The sequence below is a fragment of the Zeugodacus cucurbitae genome, chromosome 6 (genome assembly GCF_028554725.1).
Source record: "Zeugodacus cucurbitae isolate PBARC_wt_2022May chromosome 6, idZeuCucr1.2, whole genome shotgun sequence".
Lineage (NCBI taxonomy): Eukaryota > Metazoa > Arthropoda > Insecta > Diptera > Tephritidae > Zeugodacus > Zeugodacus cucurbitae.
The window spans coordinates 27437663-27456262 of NC_071671.1; the positions used below are offsets into that span (position 1 = coordinate 27437663).

Sequence of the window (18600 nt, forward strand, 5' to 3'; positions counted from 1 at the left end):
ACGCCCATTTTCCATTTTGTAAAAAAATCTGAGTGCAGCTTTCATCTGCCATTTCTTATGTGAAATTTAGTGTTTCTGACGTTTTTCGTTAATGAGTTAACCTACTTTTAGTAATTTTCAACCTAACTTTTGTATGGGAGGTGGGCGTGGTTATAATCCGATTTCTTTCATTTTTGGACTGTATTAGGAAGTGGCTAAAAAAACGACTACAGAAAGTTTGGTTTATATAGCTCTGTTGGTTTGCGAGATATGTACAAAAAACTTAGTAGGGGGCGGGGCCACGCCCACTTCCCCAAAAAAAATTACATCCAAATATGCCTCTTCATAGTGCGATCCTTCATACCAAATTTTATTTCCATAGCTTTATTTATGGCTTAGTTATGGCACTTTATGTGTTTTCGGTTTTCGCCATTTTGTGGGCGTGGCAGTGGTCCGATTTTGCTCATGTTCGAAAGCAACCTTCCTATGGTACCAAGAAATAAGTGTGCCAAGTTTCATCAAGATATCTTAATTTTTACTCAAGTTACAGCTTGCACAGAAGGACGGACGGACGGACAGACAGACATTCGGATTTGAACTCCACTCTTCATCCTGATCAATTTGGTATATATAACCCTATATCTAACTCGTTTAATTTTGGGTGTTACAAACAACCGTTATGTGAACAAAACTATAATACTCTCTTTAGCAACATTTGTTACGAGAGTATAAAAAAATTAAAATAAAATTTAAAAAATTACAAACATATAAAAAACAAATACAAAACAAAATAAAGTAAAGTGTTTTAATAATTTCAACGACGACGAATGTTTATCAAAGTGAATTTCAATATTTTTTTCACTATTTTATAATAGATAGTAAATTATTTAAAATTATAATATATTAAAAAATAATGAACTATTCCTATAAATTAAAAATTTATTCAAAACTTAATTTGATATGCTATAAAAATTACAAAAATTAAAAAATTATTACTACCTATTAGACATACAAAAATAATAATTTCTGTAAATTACGAAGAAAAAATTGTTTTGATTATAATGGCAATAAAGCCATTTTTTAATTAAAACAAACGAATGTTCGCAAAATTTATGTTAAGTTTCAGAAAAAAATCAGATTTACTTAAAAAGTGTCTTAACTTCACGTATAACTATTTTACTATTGTATTTTTTTAATAAAAATATTTAAAAATAATAATTTATTAAAAAATAATAATATTGTTTATTAACATGAAAAATAACATACTAAAAGTCTTAAGTTAATAAAAGAAAATACATAATAATACAATAAAACAAATTATTAAAATATAAAAATAAAAAATCATAAAAAAAGTTTGAACTAAAACCTTTCTGCGCAGAACATCGCTCAAGTTTTCGCTTCCACAAAATTTATTTAAATAAAAGCGCTACAAACATACATATATATACATACATACATAGATGGATATAAATATAAGTACATACATATATGTATTGCATGCTACAGTTTATGTATGCGTGTGTGTTAAACAAAAAAAAAACAAATAATGGGAAAATATAGAAATTACATATTTACAAGCAAACTAAAGCACCAAACAATAAAAGCGTTCACGCAACATATAAACGAAATCATACATAAAACATAAATACTAAGTGCTAATTCGAAATAATAAGCAAACAAATTCAAAAGAATTATAATAATTTATATGATTTTACTTTACACAGACATTTTATAGATTTTTTATATCATTATATTTACCTTTTATACATAAAAATTGATTTTTTATATCTAAAAATATTTTTTTATATTAAAAATTATATGGTTAAAAAAATTAAACCAAAAATATTTTTAGTAATATATTAATTATTTATTTTTTTTATTTTAGAGTTACTTATGTATGTCTATGCATTATATATAATTCTATATATTCTAAGTTTTAACAATATTTATAATATTTATTATCCCTTTTTTATTTTTATTCACTCATAATTTGTTTTTTTTTTTTATTATTTATTCTTTACATTTTCTTTTAACATTTATGTTTATGTTTTAATTTTGTAGAGTAATGTTTACAAATGCCCAAAATTGCCAAAGAAATATTGAGAATTGAATTTGTCGGTTAGCAGTGGCAAGAAATCATGAAAATTTGGAGTTGATCTGGTAAGGTAAATTTAAAAAATTATATTTATTGTAATAGGATGTGTGTTCAAAAAATAACGGGAATTGTAAAATTTAAAATTTCATGTATTTGGAGAGCGCAAAATTTCTTTTCATTTTTCATTATATTGACATAGTACATATCCTTGAAGTACGCTAAAATTTTTACCGATATTCGTTGATATTTTTATGAGCGTTTATTAAAAACTCATAACTTCGTTGCTTGTTCGCGAATAATTGACGAAATACAATACTGTAACAATGCCCCAGTCCAATGGCTCTGTGCTACTTTTTTCTATTTCCAAAAATACAGAGAACCTTAAAGGGCCGTCGTTTTACAAGCATACGAGAAATCGCGGAATGCTGGGAAGACTATCCCAAAAATCGAGTTTGAGTAGAGTTTCAACAATTGAAAGAAGGGCATAATATGGAATGAGGACTATTTAAAAAAATAATAACGAAAATTCCCGTTATTTTTTTAACACACCTCGTAGTTCAATTCCATATTTTTGACAAACTCCTTAGAATTTTTGCTCTATTTTATTATATCAACACCCTCGTTTGCTCAGTGTCGTTATTATCAATTTTTTAATCTTATATTTTTTTTTAATTTTGATTATTACTTTTATAATTTAATTATGACAAGTTTTATTTTAACTTTTTTTTTTAACTTTTTTTATTAAATATTTTGTATCACCATATTATTCTAAATTTTAACAAAAAAAATTAGGGAGTAAAGTATTTAACACACAACTAATTTACATTTTTCCAACAACAATTTCAGTTTTACTACGATATTTTGCGCAAGCACAATAAACCTCCCGTGAATAATAAAAAAATCATATTCATATAATTTTCAAGCGGTTGCTAATAGCTAGCTACCTATAATAGTTGTTTTTGTTTCTGTATTGTCAGTGCTCCTGTTCTATTAAATTAATAACGGCACTTAATACGTTCACTACGTACATCATACATACATTTCAGTAAAACAACAACAAAACATTGCAATAAAACTAATTTTATGATTATTAAATAATACATAGGCAACAACAACATTCAAGTCAATGTAAATTACACAGAAAAATAAATAATAATTAATGTTAATTAATTAAACCCGAAATGAAACATTAAATAATTTAATATGTATATGTCTGTATATTGTTGCAAGTGAAGCGCTTTAAAGAATAAACTAAGAGGAAATGAAGCGAATAAAACAATGGAATCAAAATGTTTTTAAATGTGAACACATTAAATCAGCAATTAAACAATTAATTAAAATTTCAAAAATAAATAAATGCAAAAACACGAAATTAATGAAATTAAATTAATTAAATGTTAGCAGCGATACTAAATGCATTTTAAGTAACTAATTCAAGAAAACAAAGAACAGCAAAAAATATATACATATATATTAAAAAATAAAAAATAAAAAAACGGAAACAAATTAAGCATATATACTTATAAAGCAATTACGAATAATTAACTGTTGTACCACAAATATTGATTACTGCATGTTTCAATGTGAAAAGCTAACAGGTGTTGAATTTTAAAAACAAAAACAAAACATGGTTTGGTTAATAAAAACGGCAATACAAAGTAAAAAAACAAAAACGTTAAAATAAAAGCAACAAATAAATGGTTTGGCTGAGGTTTATCGACTAATTGTTCCGCAACAAAATAAAAAAGAAAATATTGCAAGCAAACGAGAAGCATAAATTGATATACTGCATATTTGAATTATGAATTAAAAATAAATTACAAAAAAAAATACAAAACAGGGTGTTATTGCATAAACGCATTATAACATACATACATATATGCTAAACACAACGGATAAACTCGACAAACACAAATGGCAGACAGACACCTGCATACATATTTACATACACGTACACGCACATGGCCAACACCAACACGCAAGGCAATGCAATAAAACTTCAAACTATTTCGTGCGCCCAAAACAAAGATGTAACGAGTTTTTATTGAAAAGTGGGAGTCTGTCTAAATTTGGGAACGGGTAAGTACGCATAGTATTATAGTTTGAGTTTAACTGCTAACGAACAGTTGAGCGATCAACCGAGTACTCTGTGCATTGTAAAGTGGGCAATAGATGGGAGGAGAATAATGGAGATCCAAATAAATTGACCTGATATATGCCCATTTTCATACTTATACATCAGAACAGTTCGTTATTGAATCCCAAAGTCATTCTCTCTTGCTCCATGTCAGTAGTAGCGCCTTTTATTATTACTATTATTTTTTTAGTTTCATTCCAAAGCATATTTCCATTTTAGAAATTTATAAGTAATTAAATTTTGTCTTGCAGTTTTTAATATATCCCCTTTCCTGTTTTAGTCATTAAAAGAGTTTAGCCAAAAAAGTTTTTCAACAGAACAGCAATTAGCTGGCATCTAGTACTGGACATCATATGGAACACACCTAAAATAAAATAATGAGTTTTAATAAATATATACAACACATATATCATATAGAACGACAACTATTTATACATAGCTAAATACATATGCATGTACATAAGTCTATATTATAGACTCTATAACCGCCGCCACACCTGCTCACATTGTTTTGTTAACCCAGTCACGCGCTTAATTGAGAGCTACGCTTATAGTTGCCAATATTCAAAGTATCTCACACCTATAATAATTTATCATGAATTTCGCCAATAAACAGATTTCTTGCTAAACCTCCAATATCAACTTGTTTTTTTATACACCAATCAGTATTTCACAATCGTACAACTATTTACATGCAAATTTATCGATAAATGTTTGCGCACCTGTCTATCGAACTGCGGCGAGTATAAAAGAAAATGTTAAAGCGTGGCAACACTCATTGCTGCTCTCACACAGCTGAATTGTTGTTATCATAATTTTATTTGTTTTGAAAAGTTTCTATTGTATTAATGTGCTTTTATTTAAATTGTTGAAAACATCTTTATTTAATCTTCAACGACACTATATTTGTTTTTCGTTTATCATTTGTGACTATCTTTTACGATTTATAGGCGTATGCAAAGCTGATACAAAACTCAGAATCCATTTGGCATTCCAGTTGAGCGGACGTATTTGCAAAAATACCTACATCATATACATACATATAAACGCGTTGAAATATATTCAAATTACATTAAAGCTAAATTGTAAATAATCAGTGATAATAATGGCAGAGCTGACAGGTGGAAAATATTGCTTTGCAATTGATCGCGGTGGCACCTTCACCGACATACTTTGCATACGCCCCGATGGAAAAGTACGTACATTGAAGCTGTTATCAGAGGATCCCAGCCGTTATAGCGATGCACCGCGCGAGGGTATAAGACGCATTTTAAAAGAGGTATGAAGTGGTTGCAAAGAAATTTAGTTAAACAAAACAAAAACATATAGTGTGACTGAATCTTATTTTTCTTATTGCATTTATCTAATCTAACAGGAAACTGGACGTGATGTCACCTCGGCGGGGCTTGTGGATACTAGTCAAATCGGTTGGGTACGCATGGGCACAACGGTGGCCACGAATGCGTTACTCGAACGTAAAGGTGATCCTGTGGCGCTTGTGGTGAATGAAGGGTTTCGCGATTTGCTGTATATTGGCAATCAAGCGCGCCCGAAAATTTTCGACCTCAATATACGTAAAGCGTCCAATTTATACAAAACCGTAGTGGAAATTAACTGTCGTCTTGTGCCAGAGCAAGCAAATCGCTGTCAGTTAGGTAGGTGTCATGTTATATAAGCATAGTTGAATATTTAGATTCATTGTTTCATAGAACACACTTGGCCGCTGTTGGAAGGCACTTCGGGCGCCAAGTATTTAGAAATGCAGCCCGTCGATGTAGCGGCTGTGCGTGAGGCACTACAAAAGGTGCGCGTGGAAGGCATCACAAGCGTGGCGGTGGTGTTGGCGCATAGCTTTGCATGCCCAGTGCACGAGTTACAAGTTGGCGCAATAGCGCAGGAGCTTGGTTTTACACACATTACACTCTCACATCAGACTATGCCAATGCGCCGCTTAGTAGCGCGCGGTTATACAGCCTGCGCTGAGGCATATCTAACACCACACGTAGAACGTTATCTCAACAGGTAATAAAGTTGCGCTTGATAAGCAACCCAAAAAAGATAATGGCTAGTAAAATTTAAGAATATTAAGACATTGTGCAAGTTGTTATCTGCCGCATATCCTACGGTATTATAGTGATGAATTTAAATGATTTAAAATGTGATAAGTGAAATTGTTTTTCCCCCAACATCGTACAGTTTCAAATCTGGCTTCGATAAAGAATTGGCTGGTGTTGATGTGCTTTTTATGCAATCGGATGGCGGTTTGGTGCGCATGGAGAACTTTCGCGGTGCGCGCGCCATACTCTCCGGTCCCGCGGGCGGTGTGGTGGGCTATGCAATGACGGGCGCGCGTGAAACGAACGCGCCACTAATAGGTTTCGATATGGGCGGCACTTCGACCGATGTCTCACGCTATGCTGGCAGCTATGAGCATGTGATTGAGAGCACAACAGCGGGCGTCACGATACAAGCGCCACAATTAGATATTAATACAGTGGCGGCCGGTGGCGGTTCGATGTTGTTTTTCCGTTCTGGTCTATTTGTAGTCGGTCCTGAATCTGCTGGCGCACATCCTGGACCGGCGTGCTATAAAAAAGGTGGGCCACTCACTGTCACAGATGCCAATCTAATATTGGGCCGTTTATTGCCGGAATATTTTCCAAAAATTTTCGGTCCCAAAGAAAATGAAGCGCTCGATTTCGCTGTGACCAAAGAGAAATTCGAAAAAATGCGCGTGGTGATTAATGAGTACCTGCAAAGTGGCGGTGACACAAAGCAATTGAGTGTCGAAGATGTCGCTTTGGGCTTTATACGCGTCGCTAACGAGGCTATGTGCCGTCCCATTAGAGCGCTAACACAAGCGCGCGGTCTGGACACGTCACAGCATGTGCTGGCATGCTTTGGCGGCGCTGGCGGTCAACACGCTTGCTCCATAGCGCGTGAGTTAGGCATAAGTAAGGTAAGAAGACAAAATTTTTGAGTTATAATGAAACATGATTTAATCAAAAATATTCCTTAGGTGCTTGTGCACAAGTACGCCGGCGTTTTGTCCGCCTACGGCATGGCGCTAGCCGATGTAGTGCAGGAAACACAAGAACCATGCGGTTTGTCATTCTCCGCTGAAAATGCTGCCTTCTTCAAGTCTCGCTTGGACGCATTGTCCGCGCAGTGTACCAGCAGCTTGCAATCGCAGGGTTATAGCAAAATCGAATTGGAACCTTTCTTACATTTACGTTATGATGGCACCGATTGCGCGCTAATGTGCTCACCAGCCGCTACAGCGCGCAAGGAAGACGCTTTACTCGCGTCTTATGGCGACTTCATCGACACATTCCTGCAACGTTATCGCACCGAGTTTGGTTTTGTGCTGCAAAATCGCGCAATTGTCGTGGATGATATACGCGTGCGCGGCTTGGGTAAGAACAACACACCGCCTGGGTTGGAAATCGCGAGCGCGTCCGTAGAGACACCAAAACCCGTTGGGTTTACGCGCATTTTCTTTGAGCAAGGCGCACACGAGTCACCGATTTACTTGACCTCGAGTCTATTGGCGGGCAGTAAAATCATCGGACCGGCGATTTTGATTGATCAACTTTCGACCATACTTGTAGAACCCGATTGTGTGGCTGAAGTGACGAAGCATGGCGATCTTGTCATAAATGTTTGCTCCTCCAATCGCACTGTGGTCGATTGCAAACTCGATGCCATACAGCTGAGCATCTTCAGTCATCGCTTCATGAGCATAGCTGAGCAGATGGGCAGGTGAGCATGCGTTAAAGTAAATTTTTTTGCAGAATTTTGAAATAATCCCTTTATTTAAAGAGTGCTGCAACGCACATCGATTTCGACCAACATCAAAGAGCGTCTCGATTTCTCGTGCGCGCTCTTCGGTCCCGACGGCGGTCTCGTAAGCAATGCGCCACACATACCCGTGCATTTGGGCGCTATGCAGGAGACAGTGCAATATCAGTTACGCGTGCGTGGCGATAGCTTGAAGAATGGCGATGTTATTTTGTCCAATCACCCGCAAGCCGGCGGTTCACATCTGCCAGATTTGACCGTTATCACGCCTGTATTCTATCGGTGAGCTCACACACATTTTTTCATTTCACACATTTTATTTATAACACTTCCATCAACTGACAGCGATCAACCGAAACCAGTTTTCTTTGTCGCCTCACGCGGTCATCACGCCGACATCGGTGGCATCACACCGGGTTCCATGCCACCACATTCCACGTCACTGGCGCAGGAAGGTGCCGCCTTTAAGTCCTTCCTGATTGTCGAAGGTGGTGTGTTCCAGGAGAAGAATATCGTTGAGCGTCTCACCACACCGTCCGGCGCTAAAGGCGCCACTGGCACACGCAATCTGCCTGATAATATTTCCGATCTGAAAGCGCAAATCGCCGCCAATCACAAAGGCATACAACTCGTATCGGAGCTCATCGATAGCTATGGTCTGGATGTGGTGCAAGCCTACATGAATTATATACAACAAAACGCTGAGGTCGCCGTGCGCGATATGCTCAAGGAAATCGCACAAAATGTCTTGAAACGCAACGGCAGCACCACTTTGGAAGCGGTCGAGTTCATGGATGACGGTTCACCGATTAAGTTGCGCGTCGAAATCGATCCCGTGCAAGGCAATGCCTTATGTGACTTTACCGGTTCAGGGCCGGAGGTGTGGGGCAATTGTAATGCACCTCGCGCCATTACACTCTCTGCGCTCATCTACTGTCTGCGCTGCATGGTCGGCCATGATGTGCCACTCAATCAGGGCTGCTTGGCGCCTATCAAAGTTATTGTGCCGCAGAACTCCATCTTAGATCCCTCCGAGGGCGCCGCTGTTGTCGGTGGCAATGTGCTGACCTCACAGCGCATTGTCGACACCGTGTTGAAGACCTTCAATGTGTGCGCCGCCTCGTGTGGCTGCATGAATAATGTCACCATTGGCGATGAGGAATGGGGCTACTATGAGACGGTGGCAGGCGGCGCGGGTGCTGGTCCAACATGGCATGGTGCCGACGGTGTGCATACGCATATGACCAACACGCGCATAACCGATGCGGAGGTCATGGAATTGCGTTATCCGATCATCTTGAAACGTTTCTGCTTGCGCACCGATCAATCTGGTGGCGCCGGCCAATTCCACGGCGGTGAGGGTGTGGAACGTGAACTGCTCTTCCGCAAGCCGGTCACGTTGTCGATTTTGACGGAGCGTCGCACGTTGCAACCCTACGGCTTGGCGGGTGGTCAACCAGCTAAGCGTGGTTTGAATTTGTTGCGCAAGCCGGATGGGCGCGTCATCTCATTGGGCGGCAAAACCTGCATCGATGTGGAGGCGGGCGTAAGTGTTTGAATTTTTTATTGTTTTTTGAATATTAAAAAATATATTTTGTCTAAAAAAATATTTTTGTAATTTTTCAGGATATATTTTTGCTTAAAACTCCCGGCGGTGGTGGTTATGGTGTGCCAGATGTGACAGCTGATGCTGGTAAAGTGGTCTCACATACCGAAAAACATAATTTAACCGAACGCGGTAGTGTCTTTGAGTACAGACAAGCGCAGGAGTCGGCTTGAAGAGTGCACCACAACAACAATAACAAGACAATAACAATAGTTGCAATTCCATTTACAGACATGATCTTTACGAAACAGTTTTTAAAACCAAATCTAAAGTGCTTTGTAACAAAACAATAATGTTATACCAAATGTTAGAAGAACTATTCTACAAGTGCAATTGCATACTTTATTATGTGTATAAACATATATAATACTGATATTAAGTAAAATGTTAAACAAAACTTATTAAAAGAATTGTTATAAATATTAATTATTTTATTTAAAAAAATATACAAAAAAAATTATAAAGAAGAAATATTTTTATTCAAAAAAAAATTTAATATAAAAAAACTATAATAATTTTGATAAATTTTTTTTTATTAAATATAAAATATAAAAATAATACAAACTTTTATTGATAATTAAATTTAAAAAAATTATTGAACATATTTTTATTAAAAAACATATTAAAAAAAATTACAAAAGAAAATATTTTCTAAAAAGTGTATTAAAAACCAAACCAAAAAAAAATATTAAAAAAATTTTATAAAAAAAGTTTTTTTAAATAAATAATTTTACCTAAAATTCTTTTTTATTAAATATTTTTTATTAAATTTTTTTCCAATTTTTTCCGTGTATTTTTCCATGCCATATTCGAAAAATACGAGTTTTAAATATTTTCCTAAAAATTCCGTTGCAAAAAATCCGGCCGACCACCCTAGTTGAAAAGGATTTTGTGACGCAGCACAATTTCGCCAAATGCACCAGGCGCACAGAACAGACAGCAAGCGCCCAGTTTGCACTTTTGACTTCCGCCCCCTAAAAGCAGACAACATAAATGGCGCACACAGCATAATCGACTCAACATCCGGCGACTTGTGGATAGGCAATGAATTTTTGTACATCCGTTGCAAATGTAGCATGCGTGGACAATGGTGTGAGTGAAGGTTTTGGTTAATGGAATTTTGATGAATTCCTTTTTAACGAATTTAACTACTTTTTTAGTTTAATTATTAAAAATTAATTCGTATGTTTTTTATGGAATATTTTTCTATTTAATCGTATCCATTTTCGTAAATCCATTTTTTACTAAATAAAGTTTTTTTTTTATTTAAGCAAAAATAATTTAATCCCATACACTTACCTTATTTCTCTGAATTCTTCTTTGTGAACAAAAAATGAATTTATTAAAAAACCTTTTTCTGAGAATTTATGTATGGAAGTTTTTACTTTTAAAATAATAGATTTCTACCACTAGTTAAATTTTATTTTGGTACTATGTAATACATACAGACAGACACACACAATTGCATGCTTGTACGTATGTACATACATATAAATGTATTTTGACATATGAACAATGCATATTTTGGTTGGAACTTACAGCACAATTTTTTCTTACAGAATTTGCATAACTGTTATTTGATTGTTAATTTTTATAAACGTATAGATTTTATTTGATTTATTGTTTGAGAAATGTGTGTATTAGTTGGAGTGGCGAGTTGTGAATGTAGGAGTCGAGATAATTGAAGTAAATTTCAGTGGGAGAAAATATAAAAATATTTAATAATTCATAAAATTAATATAAATAAAATGAAAAATTAAACAAGAAACGAAAATTATAAAAAAATATATATTGATATAAATTTCATAAAAAAATTAAAAATTTATAAAAAATATACACTGATGTAAATTTAATAAAAAATATAGATCTAAAAAAGATATATTTAACTTAAAACAATATTTAAATACAAAAAGGTCAGTAAAAATAAATAAACAAAAATAATAATAAAAAAACCTACAATAACAAATAGAACCAAAAAATACTGAATAATAAAAATTCCCATAACATAATTTCCAAAGTAAGTTAAATAAAATATAAATAACATAAATATGTTAAAAATGTAATTTAAAAAAGTGGATTACAAATTACAAATTAAATTGATAAAAATATTTCGAAAATTAACTTAAATAATATATAATAATTCAATTATCACAAAAAAAAAATATAAAAAAATTACATTAAAAAAAATATTTTAATCCAAAAAAATTAGAAAATATGCAAAAATATTAGCATTAGCTAAATTATTATAAAAATTATTAAATTAAAAAAATTAAAATTATTTTAAAAAAATATTTTAATCCAAAAAAATTAGAAAATATGAAAATATATTAGCATTAGCTAAATTATTATAAAAATTAAATTATCTAAAAAAACAAAACAATATTTAAAAAATTCAAATTAAAAAAAACGTTTTATAATCCAAAAATCATTTGAAAAATTAGATTAAAAATAAAAAAAAAAATAAAAGTAAAAAAAAATAAAAGTAAAAAAAAAAATAAAAAATATATAAAAAATTAAATTATCAAAAATAAAATTTAGTTTCAAGAAAATATATTAAAAAAAAACGTTTAAAACACTTAAAAATCACTTTGATAAAAAATATATAGAAGTAAAATAAAGAAAGAAAACAAAAGAAATTATAAATATTGAGAAAATTAATTTCGAAAACAATAAATATTCAGAACATAAAACAAAAAATATATGAAACTGTGTATAAATACAATAGATACTTATGGATATACAAATATTGAAAAATTTAAATAAAGAAAAAGCTGACTAAAAAATTTTCGATTATATTAAAACTATATCAACGGTTAGTAAGTGTTGCAACAAAACTTAAAAAAAAGAAAAAAAAAAGAAAACATATGTACATATCGAAAATTCGGACTACTACTTCACCTTGCACCACTCGCCATTTTGTTTCCATTTAATTTTTTATTTTTATTTTTTTAGTTTTGTTTTTGTACGAACATGTCTGCTGTGAGTGTTGCAATTCGAATATTCGAATATTCAATTCTCCATATGCAATGTATTTTTTGTTTGTTATGTTTTTTTAACTTCTTCATTATTTGTACGCAAATAATTTTTGTTGTTGTGTCTTTATTTGTTTGTAATTCTTTGTTACTTTGTTTTTGGCAATAGTAAAGCTTTGAAAAAACTATAATTTTCTACAATGTGCTTAAAATAAAACTAAACTATTTGATATTTGTTTCGTTAGGAAGTTAATATATAAATATCTATAATACATACATACAAATACAAATACATCGTTTAAACTTATTATAAAAAAAACTTATATTTTTATTATAATTTTTCCGAAACTTTGTTACATAAGATTTCCTTTTTTTCAGTTATTATTTTTTTGTTTAATTTTTCCCCATATCACAGTTTGCTCGAGATTTATCGAATTTGTTGTTTTTCCTTTTTCGTTAATAAAAATTAAGTACAATACTTGTTTTTTGTGCAATCAAATAAATTGAAATGGTAAATAATGAAATTTGTAGCGAATTTAACGCGCTTCTTCTTGTGTATGACTTGCATACATTCATTTTCAAACAGTAAAAGTGAAATTAATATTTTCCTTTTGATTTTTTAAAAATGCACAAAGCCCATAGACAAGGCTGTTTACAAAATAAGAATTACAAAAATAACAAACAGCTGCTGAAATTGCTGGCTCAGTTCGGTAATGTTGTAGTTGTTTCTAAAATAAATCAATATTTTTTAATTTTGAAATTTTAGAAAATTAAAAATATAATTAAATGTAGATTTTTAATTTGTTTGTTAATTAAATTAATATTCCAAATCAGGGTCAATGAAATTTCTTTAAATTTAATATTTTTATAATCATGATTTTTAATTAATCTTTTTTTTTATTTCAAATAATTTTAATTTTAACTGTCAAATTATGTTAATTAAAAGTACAAAATGCAAATAACTTTTTCTAAAAAAATTTAACTTTATAAAAAATGTGTATGTGTTAAGATTACTTTTTCTAAAAAAATATAAATATTTTTTTAAAGTAAAAAAATATTCACAATATTATTAAATTTGAAAAAAAAAATGTTTATATGATTGAAGTTAGTTTTTATGTGCTTGAAATCATAATGTAAAGCTTTTTTTAATTTTTAAATATAAATATTTTTTTATACAAATTGTAAATTAAAAAAGATTTTGTTCTGAACTTAATTACTTGTAACAAACAACTTCTTGTAGTAAGATAAATTTAATATTATGGTAATACTTTGAAAGTTAGATAAACAAATTTTGAATCCAATATTTTTAACTATACAAATTAGTAAAAAAAAGCTAAAAAAAAATATTTTTTTGCATAAATTTAAAAAAATAATATAATAATATTTTTAGTAAAGTATTTTTCATTAACAGTTTGAAATAGTACAAAATTTCAAGAATTCAAATTTATAACTAAATATTTTTAACTTAACCAATTAATAAAATGAAAAAAGTTATAAAAAAAATACAGTTGAACTTCCATAACTCGAACTGCTCTAACTCGAAGTTCTCCATAATTCGAACTATTGAGTTGGGTAGTCAAAATTCATACAAATTACATTCTATAACTCGGAAGTGTCTCTAACTCGATTACTTTTTTTGTGGATTATGGTGATTCAAGTTAGAGAAGTTCCACTGTATTTCTTTTGGGGAAAATCTTAAAAATTATTTTAAATAATATTTTTAGTAAAGTATTTTTCATTAATAGTTTTTCAGAAAGTACATTAATTTGTTTTATTTTTTTTTTTAAATATATTTCTTTCGTTAAATTTTAATTATAGTCTGAAATCGATTTTTAGTAAGCATTTTTCATTAATATTTTTATGGCTAATATTTTAAATTATTTTTCTAAAATATATATTTTTTCGTTAAATTAAAAAAAAATATTAATTATTATTTTATATTTTTTTAAGTATTTTTCATTAATAGTTTTTTAGATAATTATCCAATTTTTTAAATTTATTATTATTTATTTATAATAAATATTTTAATATTTATAAATTCTATCTAAAAGAAAAAAATATTTCTACAATTTCATATTTCGTAAAAAAGTGAAGTTACACAAATTTGCAAGACTAAAAGAAAAAATGTTTTATTTAAACATTAATTATTGATATTTTCTTAATATCAACATTACCGAACTCTTTTTGACCAGCTTAAAAAAATAATAATTAAAAAATACAAATAATTTGAATTACAATAAAATATGTTTTTCAATTAAATATCAACAATTTAACATTGTGTACATTTGTTTGTCTTGTCTTAGTATTCATGCGATAATTTGCTAGTGACAGCTTATTTATGCACATATGCTTTTCATTTTTATTTTGTTGTTAATTTGTTTGTTTTTTTAATATTCATGATTTTTTTTGGTTTTTGTATATTTTATTTTTAATTCACAGTAGCTTATCGAAACGGTGTACAATTAAGAAATTCTAACATCAATAATTAATTATTGTTTTTTTTTTTGTAATTACATATTTAATATTTTTTTTTGTCTTTTTGTGTGTGTATTTTTTGCTTTAATGACAATTTATTCTGGCATAATTCACGTGGCATTAGATGAAAAAACGCTATTTATTTATTATTTTTTGTTTATTTTTAATTATGTATATTTAATATATTACAGTTTGGGCGCAATAAAAATTACTATTTATACACACACACACACAAAAACATACACACATACATAGTGTCCAAGAATTACAGGATGATAAAATACACGCGCCTTCTTATTTGTTTGCTTAAATTATTTTAATTAATTAATCTTTGTTTTTGTTTTTTTTTTCGGTTTTTTTGATAGTAGTGCTGCGCAAGCTGAGTTTAAAGGCGCGGCATTAGTCGTACAATGTAGATACAATAAATACATATAGTACATATATATATATATATTTTTTTTATTATTTTTTTGTTACTTCTTTTAATATATAATATTTTCATACAACTTCAGTGAAATAACTACAATGTATGTATGTATTGTTCATAACCATAAAAATGTCTTGCGTTCTTTCATCGATATTTGCTTATTTGGGGACACAATTTCAACGAACTCGTTTAAGTAAAATTTAAATTTCAAAAAATATTCATATCGCTCGGTGCTTTTGTTTTTGTAACTCGTTTCTAGACTTATACGATTTGCCTAAAAATGTTCAGTTCTGTTATTAACCAATTCGTACTCTCCAAAATCACAATATTTATGCATATGTATTACATATTTACTTATGCTATTTTCAAAGTTTTTTTGTTTCTTTTTTTAATATTTATTTTTATAAGCAATTTCAAAATTTGCCTAACTCTCTCTTTCTTTATCCTTATTATTTTTATTTTTAATTTTTTTAATATTTCGTAATGTAAGGGTTAATTACAGTTTCTCACACAAACAGCTGTTTACACGAAACTCCTCGCTCGTGTTGTTGCTGCTCACGAATGCCACGTCGGCTACTTGATCAGCAAGTTATCGATGTAGCGTTTCTTCTCCGTGTAGGCCGCATGCTCGGCCAGCAGATACATGCCATAGTCGTTCATGTTTTTCAGCAGTTACTTATTGGCCGCTTGAAAGAATTGATGTCATGAGGCCGATGCAGCGGCTGCCGCCTCTTCGGGTGTGCTGCGATTGCTGCAGACGAGCGCGCTCAGCGGATGTGTGACCGCAGTTTGTATCACATCTGCAATTTTATGGCTTCAGTAATGAGCTAAATTAAATGAGGGGGTGAAAAACAATTGGATTATGTCAATTTGTTGTGGGGTGAGTGTAGCAAAACGCCGTCTTCAAAGTGTGCTGAGTAATTGTTAGCAAATTGTGTTTTTGTTTTTTTTTCGCTTTAGTTTTAGCTACACAGTAGTCGTAGTATTATCCTTTTAATGAGACACCATGCGGTTCCACACGCAAGTCTGCTCTAAGAAGTGTTCTTAAGAGTAAGCTGTGGGTTCTGCTCGTCGCAAATTAATTTAAATAAATATAAATTTTTACAAAATTATAATTTAAATAAATAAAACTTTGATAATAACAAACATTCATTCACTCACTAGTAATATTTTGAAAAAGAAATTAAAAATATAAAATTTACATAAATTTAATTTTAATTAAAAAAAATAGTTAAATTTTCTTTAAGAACTATGAAAATCTGAAATTTTCTTGAAAATGAGTTTTTGTAAAATTGATAAAAAAATACATAATTAAAAAAAAACCAAATTTAAAAAATAAATCATTTAAAAAAAAAATACGTTTCGATAAATGCTAATATTTTTCGAAAGCAAATTTTTTGAAATAAGTTTTTTTTGGAACAACATAAATTTAATAAAAAAGTACCTTTTGAAAAATAAATCTAAAAAAGTATTTTCAGAAAAAACTACCTTTTAAAAAATAATTCTTCTAGAATGTTTTTTCACCACAAATATTTAAACAGGAGTATAGTTTTATATTTACTATTATATATAATAATAATAATTTTGAAAAATTAATGGGTTTAATCATTGAATCCGTATCAATCGAAAAATGGTTCGATACGATCGAAACATTTTTTCGAAATCATTGAAACCGTATCGAAAATAAAATTTACGATCACACCGAACTCTCTTACCGATTCGAAAAAAATACATTCCGCGGCTAATATATGTCGCTAATTACAAAATCATTGAAACCGCAAAATCCAAAATTTTGATCGAAATTTATCCGTTGATGAGTGAGTTGCGGAAATTTAAAAGAAATAAACCATTTGAAAGTTTTATGTAAAAAATTACTGATGACGGATTAATTTATATTTAAATAAATAAATAAAGAGACAAAAATAGACTAACAAAAATAAATTTAAGGTGTTACCAAGCGATATAACGTTGCCTCTCCGAAATAGCGAAAAAATTTTCTCAAAGAGGCTCAGGCGAATTAAATACTTTTTGTGAAGAAATTTCACAATAGTTAAACGGTGTAGGCTCTTCAATCCAGGACAAAACTGGATGAAAGAAAATGTGTAAAGGCATCACGTGTATATATTATGGGTTATTTAAAAAAAATTTAAACAATTTATTATAAAGAAAAAAAAAATCACAGATAATTTAATAAAACAGTTTTACGTTCTCACTTTGTGGTAAAGCAGTTTATCGACGGAATCAATGATTGCATAAAAATTTTCGATCCAAAATCTTTATCGTATCGGTTGCAATTATTAGACGCAATATGTTTTTCTTAAAAAAATCGAAAATATAAACTTTACTTGGAAAGGAATCTTCGTAAATTCTATAAAATTACACAATTTTTGAAAACCAAATTTTGAAATAATATAACATTTATGTAGTATTTTACAAATAATATAACAAAATTTTTTAAGAAATTTTTTTTTTGCAAAACCAAAAATTTGAAAGAAATAATTATTTTGTATAATATTTTTGAGAAAAAGATCTCAAGATAAATATCTGTAAACTGTTATGTTTTTTGTATAACAAATTTTTATATAAAAACTAAAACAAATACATTTTTTTTAAATCGATAAATTTGAAAAAATATCGATGTTATTAATTATTACTTTACACAAATATTGATCTTTTGAATTATTGCATTTTTTTGCAATGGCTAGAAGTTGATTTATTAAATTTTATTTTGTATTTCGAAAATTTATTATTTTCTTTTAACTTTTTTTAAGAAAAGTTTTGACAATTAATAAAAAATATCGGGAAAAAAATTAATGAGGTAGTTCTTTGAAAAAAATATAAAAAATTAAAATAAATTACAAATTGTCACAAAAAATAAATAAAATTTAATAAATCAATAATTTATTTTTTTTTGTCAAAACTAAAAAAAAAATATAAGAAAAAAAAGAATAATTTATTTAACAACAAAAAAATTAAATTAAATATGATAAAAAAATAACGAACACATTTTATTTTCATTTTAAAACACATTAAACTAACCGAAACGAAACGCAACGAAATCATACATATACACACACACACACATAAGTAGTAGTTGAAATAGTTGAA

General features: G+C 29.9%; 2 protein-coding genes and 1 long non-coding RNA gene across 3 annotated transcripts in view; 2 read left to right on the top strand and 1 right to left on the bottom strand.

Moving 5' to 3' along the window:
- The window catches only part of LOC105215959 (uncharacterized), a 120007-nt gene extending 116161 nt beyond the window's left edge, over positions 1-3846 (top strand). Inside the window, exon 9 of the mRNA XM_054233854.1 lies at positions 2041-3846. The gene's annotated coding sequence lies outside the window, so the exon portion shown is untranslated. The remainder of the gene's footprint in view (positions 1-2040) is intronic.
- Positions 3847-4344: 498 nt separating this feature from the next.
- On the bottom strand, positions 4345-5020 carry LOC105215958 (uncharacterized). Its single transcript, XR_851919.3, has 2 exons — positions 4647-5020; positions 4345-4575 (listed from the first exon to the last, which is right to left on the bottom strand). It is a non-coding gene; the product is annotated as an uncharacterized LOC105215958 (long non-coding RNA).
- Positions 5021-5304: 284 nt separating this feature from the next.
- LOC105215957 (5-oxoprolinase) lies at positions 5305-9976 on the top strand. Its single transcript, XM_011190179.3, has 8 exons — positions 5305-5490; positions 5587-5866; positions 5921-6233; positions 6408-7170; positions 7231-7973; positions 8034-8294; positions 8358-9558; positions 9639-9976. Exons 1-8 carry the CDS (start codon positions 5317-5319, stop codon positions 9789-9791), a joined length of 3888 nt encoding a protein of 1295 aa, XP_011188481.2. The 5' UTR covers positions 5305-5316; the 3' UTR covers positions 9792-9976.
- Positions 9977-18600: the final 8624 nt, after the last annotated feature.